At 42.6% G+C, this 7,794-nt stretch overlaps 1 protein-coding gene across 1 annotated transcript in view; it reads left to right on the top strand.

Annotated features, from left to right (window-relative positions):
• Positions 1 to 3,694, top strand: part of LOC107728226 (dedicator of cytokinesis protein 10-like) — a gene marked incomplete at its 5' end in the record, with an annotated part of 43,794 nt that extends 40,100 nt beyond the window's left edge. The window contains 4 exons of the mRNA XM_016538325.1: positions 1,069 to 1,259; positions 2,150 to 2,250; positions 2,969 to 3,107; positions 3,403 to 3,694. Coding sequence (XP_016393811.1) covers positions 1,069 to 1,259; positions 2,150 to 2,250; positions 2,969 to 3,107; positions 3,403 to 3,450 — 479 coding nt within the window. The remainder of the gene's footprint in view (positions 1 to 1,068; positions 1,260 to 2,149; positions 2,251 to 2,968; positions 3,108 to 3,402) is intronic.
• Positions 3,695 to 7,794: the final 4,100 nt, after the last annotated feature.

Here is a 7,794-nt window from a genome sequence, read left to right as displayed (position 1 = left end):
CGTTATGTCGAGATAATGAGAAAATTAAGTCGTTATAACGAGAAAACAACTCTCGTTATGTCGAGATAACGAGAAAATTAAGTCGTTATAATGAGAAAACAACTCTCGTTATGTCGAGATAACGAGAAAATTAAGTCGTTATAACGAGAAAACAAGAAGGAAAAAAAATATATTGCATGGCCGCTTAGAACTTCCGTAGAAATGGGCTTCCATAGTAAGCATTGTTAGGCATTCTAGAGCTTCTGCTCGGCTTAGCAACTGAATTATACACACTGCTTCTTTCAAGAGCCTGTCAAGCAGAAACTCAGCAAGCATTGCATTTGTTTTCAAGCACTTTGAAGGATTCAGCTTCCTTCTTCCTCAGTCTTCCTATTGCTTTTAGGACATTCGGCTGTGTAAGCCATTGTTGACAGTTGGATAAAAAGACAATAACAAGCCATTATCAGCTGGATTTATAGGCTCATTACATATTTCACATGTATATGTGGTGAGCTAGGCACAAAAGCACACTCATTTAGATTTAGAAAGATTCATTATGGCAGTAAAAGTAATTATTCAACAGATGGGTTTTTTTTTCATTCAAATTTAAGTCATTTAAGACCGGAATACTCTACACAGCTTTTCAATTCTGAACCGATATTTAAAAAACTATGCATCCTATACCAACATTATATTTCACATATAGACACATATTTCATGATTTAAAGGGGAGCTCACAACACTACTGTACGTATGTGCACAAAACTTCAGAGAAGGAGGATTATTTTCTGCAAATTATCCCATAAAAGAAAAAAAGTTACAGCACTTTAAATTGATTACATTCCAATACAAAAGTAACATGGGTGTTGAATGCCATTTCACGTTGGTTTCAGAGTGAATAGCACAACAGGCCATTGTAAATACATGAATATATGGACAATATTGTCAGAAGCACTGACCTAATAATAGCCATTTTGTATTTTTGACAGAATGGATATCTGTTTTTCTTTGCGAACCTGGCAAATATTTGATGTTACAGACCCTTTCTTTAAACACGCTCAGACCTGTACTGTCTGTGTTCTTCCGCAGCGAGCTCCAGTTTTCCCTTCTTGAAGAAGCGTATCGAGGTGGTGGAGCAGCAGAGCACAGAGATGAACCCCATCGAGGTGGCGATCGACGAGATGAGCCGCAAAGTGTCTGAGCTCAATCAGCTGTGCGGCATGGAGGAGGTGGACATGATCCGGCTGCAGCTCAAACTACAGGGCAGCGTCAGCGTGAAGGTGAGCGATGCACACAAGATGCTCTGATCCTGCATTAGTATGAGTGGATGTGCACGTCCACAGCGATATATGATATTAAATATAATGTGCAGCATCCTGAATTACTCTTTCAGTCATATTGCAATTTTTTTTTGTCTCCACGTCATGCATTTAAAATTGTTTAATGCACATCTAGCCGTTTCTAAATCCTTACATAAGTGACCCCATATGCAAATGCAATATATATATATATATCAAATTTCCATATGTGAAATACATTGCCATATGAAGTAAAAACATATATGAAACCTATTAGAAATTAGAACAATTTCATATATTAACATATATTTAGTCTATACAGATATGTATGTTTATGTATGTGTAATACATTTTTGGTCGTAGGGTTGCAAAGGGGTGGAAAATTTCTGGTAAATTTCCGGAAACTTTCCAAAAAAAATCCCTGGAATATTCCCTTAGAACAATTTCATATATTAACATATATTTAGTCTATACAGATATGTATGTTTATGTATGTGTAATACATTTTTGGTCGTAGGGTTGCAAAGGGGTGGAAAATTTCTGGTAAATTTCCGGAAACTTTCCAAAAAATCCCTGGAATATTCCCCCCAAAAAAAAATCCTGGAAAGTTTCCAAAATTTCTGGAATATTTCCGAAATTTACTGGAAATTATCCACCTTTTTGCATCCCTACATATATGTCATGTGCATGTATATCCATCCTAAAACCTTATAGGTAACATATATAGCAGATTCACTCTTGATATAGAGCAATATATGTCATACGGTATGTTACATTACCATAACTCTGGTAGCACTAGCATTAGCTATTCTAGCATCTTGAATAAGACTGTGGAATAGGACAGTATTTCATGAATTTGTGTGTTGTTTTAGGTAAATGCTGGGCCCATGGCCTACGCCCGAGCCTTCCTTGAGGAGAAGAACGCCAAGAAATACCCAGACAACCAAGTCAAACTCCTGAAAGAGATCTTCAGGTACGTCTTCATTCATTGCGGTTTTATGAAAACAAAATGCCAGGGCTCAGGAACTTTCCCTCATGCTGAGTATTTTATATATATATATGGTGTTATTTTAATGCCATATGTGGAGAGCACATCCATGTAATGTAAGTTTGGTTTGTTTGGCAAGTTTTAAAGCTGGATATTTTTTTATAAAAACCTTCATAATCGCAATGTTTTAATGACCGTTAGAACGTGCAGACATCTTGCCAACAACACCAAAAATGTTGGATCAAGTCTCCACGTCAGGAATGTTAGACCCAACACAGGACACCGGATCCTGTCCGAAAATCTCCGTTCTGTCTGGTACCCAAGTCTTGTCTGGTTCCCAAAATCAGTGTTTTACTGCATTTTGTTTATTACCTAAAACTGTATCAACAGTCTTCTGTCAGCAGACGGAGGACAAACAGGGAAGAGCGGAGTGAGGAGACATAAAGATGATTAAAAAACGAGCTTATTATCATTAAAGAATAGTTTATTAAATAATCTTAGTTGCGTAGGTTTCAGCTCTCAGACTGAATGAATATAAAAGAAGGAAATAAAACAACGCAAATGTACGATTGCTCTCTTGAAGCAAATACACACAGGTTGCTACAACAATTCTTCATGATGTTTTAATTGCACTGAAAGCCTAAATGAATATTTACAGAAGTGTAGTGATTGCAATCCTGGTTTGCTGTTTGTGGTCCTGCAGGCAGTTTGCAGACGCGTGTGGTCAGGCCTTGAAGGTGAATGAGCGTCTCATAAAAGAAGATCAGCTGGAGTATCAGGAGGAGATGAAAGCTCACCATAAAGACATGCTGACCGAGCTCTCCGCCATCATGAACGAGCAGGTCAGCACACTTCTCCTCTGACACGCCACTAAAGATCAACTCTTTCCTCGCTATTACGTGTTTTCACTGAAATATGGTAGGGGGCGCTATTACACATCTTCTGAAAGAGTACTGAATCTCTGGATCAAAGCACAGGTGAAAAAATACTGAATAAAACGGTTTGTTTTGTTTAAAAGCAAAGGTTCGGTTCTCTCTTTTGACATATGTGACCCTGGAGCACAAAAGCAGTCTTAAGTCGCTGGTTACTTTGTGTGTTAATGGCATGTTTTTTCTATATTTTTTCGCCCTTTTAAAGATCCCGTACACAAGACAACCCGGAACAGAACGGCATAGTGCCATCTGAGCTGCTAGTGAGTTTGAGAAACTGCTCACAGACGTTTTTATCCAGCATGGCTTGTGGGTTTTTCTGACTAGAGGGAGTAAAAAAAATGTTGATTTTAATGAAATCGAAATAGACAAAAAGGAAAAGAATTGCAGTTTTGTGGACGAAGCAGTATGCCGTGTCTTTGCCTGTGTAACACACACTCACTCACTCTCTCTCTCTCACACACACACACACACACACACACACACTCACTCACTCTCTCTCACACACACACACACGCACACTCACTCACTCACCAAAGCTTAATTTTTGATTAGTAATATGCATTGCTAAGAACTTCATTTGGACATCTTTAAAGTCGATTTTCTCAATATTTCGATTTTATTGCACCCTCAGATTCCAGATTTTCAAATAGTTGTATCTCAGCCAAATATTGTCCTATCCTTACAAACCATACATCAATGGAAAGCTTATTTAATGTATAAATCTCAATTTCCAAAAATTGACCCTTATGACTGATTTTGTGGTCTATGTCACATATTGCATGCTATTCATATAACGAAATATTGTGGGGGCCATGAAAGTTTTGTGAAAATTATCAAAAATGCTGGTGGTGGCTGGCAACTTTTTTTTTAAAACAATGGCGGGGAAAGAGTTAAATGCATGTTAACTGGTGAAACAAAACTTTTTTTTTCTACCTTTTGCTTGTAAGTAGTTACTTTGTGTGTTAATGGCATGTTTTTTCTATATTTTTTCGCCCTTTTAAAGATCCCGTACACAAGACAACCCGGAACAGAACGGCATAGTGCCATCTGAGCTGCTAGTGAGTTTGAGAAACTGCTCACAGATGTTTTCTCACACACACACACACACACTCACTCTCACACACACACACACACACACACACACACTCACTCACTCACACACACACACTCAAACACACACCAATAGCTTCTGAAGAACTACAGGTACATCACATCAAATATGCCTTTTTTTCTAGACCCTGTTCTTTTTAGGAAGCAGTGACCTTAATTAACTCGACTAAGCAAAGCTTTTCTAAGGCTTTCACCTCAATGCTTTCTGCTGTGTGTTTCACTGATATCTGAATGCTGTCAGGCGTATGCTCGTCATGTCTCATGTATTCCACATAACAGTGTTGAACACATCTCTAGTCCCTGAGTGAATGTAAAGCTCCTAACAGTCTGCCAGTCCCAGCTCATCTTCATTTTACAAACGCAGGTGTGCTATTTTATAAATTTTCTATGATTGACAATGTTTTACTGTTATTACATGTACTGTTGTAAATTGTAAATAAGAATAATTAAAATTAAAAATGTTTCTTTTTATATATTAAAAGATGATATATGATTGTTTGTGTCGGTTATTAATGCAGGACATTGATTGAATAAAAATGTTAATGTCCAAAACTGGAAAGACAAAACTAATGGGATAAAATACAAAAGGTGAAAAACTTAATAAAACTTCATGCTCAAAAATGTGCACTGAATTGTCAGTATATAAATCTGACACTGATGCAGTTCTCTATCAAGACTTCACTCGTACTGCGTCTTGCTTAAGACGCTAAGGGGAAAACCCCTTTTTCTCAGAATATTGAAACCTTTTTCAATCACGCAGTGAAACTGCACGGCCAATATTTTGATTTTTTTGCACCCTCGGATTCCAGATTTTCAAATAGTTGTATCTCAGCCAAATATTGTCCGATCCTAACAAACCATACATCAATGGAAAGCTTATTTATTCAGCTTTCAGATGATATATACATCTCAATTTCAAAAAATTGACCCTTATGACTGATTTTGTGGTCCAGGGTCACATATTGCACGCTCATGCTATTCATATAATGAAATATTGTGGGGGCCATGAAAGTTTTGTGAAAATGATCAAAAATGCTGGTGGTGGCTGGCAACTTTTTTTTTAAAAACACTGGCGGGAAAAGAGTTAAATGCTTGTTAAATGGTGAAACAAAACTTATTTTTTAAATGTTTCTTTTTATATATTAAAAGATTATATATGATTGCTTGTGTCGGTTATTAATGCAGGACATTGATTGAATAAAAATGTTAATGTCCAAAACTGGAAAGACAAAACTAACGGGATAAAATACAAATACAAAAGGTGAAAAGCTTAATAAAACTTCATGCTCAAAAATGTGCACTGAATTGTCAGTATATATGTTAGTATGGCAGTATGCACAGCCCGCCAATTTGGGCGGGGCATCTGGCTATATAAGCGTGCACTTCGTCATAGGATCCTCAGATTTCTTCTCCTTCAGCGACGATTACAGATCTTTGCACTACAAGACTAAGAAGCCTTCGCCGTGAACAAGCCTCGTAGCAGATCAAGACCCCTCTCTGCTCGGCTGACTTCGCCGCTCTTCAGCTGCCTTCGGCGTCTGCAGCAGCGTGGTCTCCCGGTCCCCTGCCGCTATCCGGCGACTATAAGAGCAAATTTCTAGAGCAAATTTCCGGCGTTGTTACAAATTCCGCGCCGCTACTGTCGCTCATGCAGGGCTCCCCTGCACGCCACTGACGGTCATGGCCAGTGCGTTTCATGCTTGGGCGCTGCCCACACTGAAGCTGCACTTAACGAGACGGAATGTCCTCATTGCGAGGATATAAGTCTCTCCTCTCTGCGCTCGCGGATAGCTTTCTTTTCAGAAAGCGACTCCTCCCCTCGCGCCCTCCCGCTTCCTTCCTCCCAGGAACCTGTGAGGAAAAAGCAGCGGGGCAGAGGATCTCAGCGCTCGGTGACGAGTGAGCTCATGCCGGCTGAGCCCCCGCATGCCTTACTCTCTCCACATAGAGAGGCTTCCCCCGTCCTCTTCTCGCACCCGGACCAGCATCCCTCTGCGGCTTCGAGCAATCTCATTCGGTGGGAGTGAGTGTGACGCCATGGACGACAGTGTGTCTCTGGCTGCCTCAGATGCGGAGGAGCTGTCGGGCTCGTCTTTCGATCCCACCCCACTGCCGTCTGCAGAACCCAGCGCTGCCAGCACAGGCATGGACGCCGAACTCTTCCGCGTTCTGTCTAAGGCTGTTCAAGAGTTTGGATTGGTCTCCGCCGGAGGAGCCTACCCGCAGCTGCCTGGATGAATGGTTCTTGCCGGGGAGCTTCTCCATTCTTCCCGGAAGTCCATGAAGAGATCACCAGATCTTGGCGCGCCCCCTACTCGGCCCGCCTGCGTACCTCCTCTTCATCTGCCCTCACTACGGTCGACGGCGCAGAAGAAAAGGGGTATGACAAACTGCCAGGGCGCAGAAGAAAAGGGGTATGACAAACTGCCATCCCTGGATGAGTCAGTGGCCGCGCATCTCTGCCCGCCCACGGCCATCGGCTGAAAGTTAAAGGCCGCCCACCCGTCCAAGCCGTGCAGAACTACTTCAGCACTCGCTGGAAGGGCCCACTCGTCTGCTGGACAAGCGGCCTCGGCGCTTCACTCCATGGATCCCCTTCCTCGACTCTCCGGTCTCCCCCTCTGGCCTGTTTGGACCTGCGGTCGAAGGGTTCACAGAACGCTTCACTGCTGCACAGAAGTTGTCCCAAGCAAAGCGACACTTCTTGCCAAAATGCTTCAGCTCTGAGATTCGCCTTCGAGGGAGTGGCATATCAGTACACGGTCCTTCCCTCGGACTGTCCCTAGCTCCCCGCACTTTTATGAAGTGCATGGATGTGGCTTATGGTCTGCAGAAGGAAGGTAGTCTCGACAGACGCTTCCAACACGGGTTGGGGAACTCTGTGCGATGGCAAATGTTGGCAGTATGTTTGGGACTTCGCACCTTCCTGCCAGACCTAAGGGGACACCACGTGCTAGTCCACTCAGACAGCATGACAGTGGTGTCATATATAAATCGCCAGGACGGTCTCTCCTCGAAGCACCTTCATTCTGGTAGAGCGCCTCCTGGAATGGGCTCAGCTACACTTGCATTCGCTAAGAGCAGCACATGTGCCAGGCAGGTTGAACCAGGGAGCGGACATGCTATCCTGGTGCAACGTCCCCTCAGAAGAGTGGATGCTCCACCCGCATACGGTTCAGAGAATCTGGGAGATCTTCGGCAAGGCAGAGGTCGACCTCTTCGCCTCAGAAGACAACTCTCACTGCCCAATTTACTTTTCGAAGGACAAGGATGCGTTAGCCCACGACTGGCCCAACCTCCTTTACGCTTTTCCCCCAATCGCCCTGATCCCACAGGTAATCAGGCGAATCAAGGAGCGGAAACACAGGGTTCTGTTGGTGGCCCCGCTCTGGAGGACCCAACACTGGTTCGCAGAGCTGTCTCAGCTGCTTATAGCAGCCCCGTGGCCCATTCCCCTGAGACGAGACCTCCTCTCTCAGGCGAACAG

This window comes from Sinocyclocheilus rhinocerous, unplaced genomic scaffold (assembly GCF_001515625.1).
Source record: "Sinocyclocheilus rhinocerous isolate Xijiao unplaced genomic scaffold, SAMN03320098_v1.1 scaffold3231, whole genome shotgun sequence".
Taxonomy (NCBI): domain Eukaryota; kingdom Metazoa; phylum Chordata; class Actinopteri; order Cypriniformes; family Cyprinidae; genus Sinocyclocheilus; species Sinocyclocheilus rhinocerous.
The sequence above is the reverse complement of the archived record's forward strand: the minus strand, read 5'-3'. Positions and strand labels throughout refer to the sequence as shown.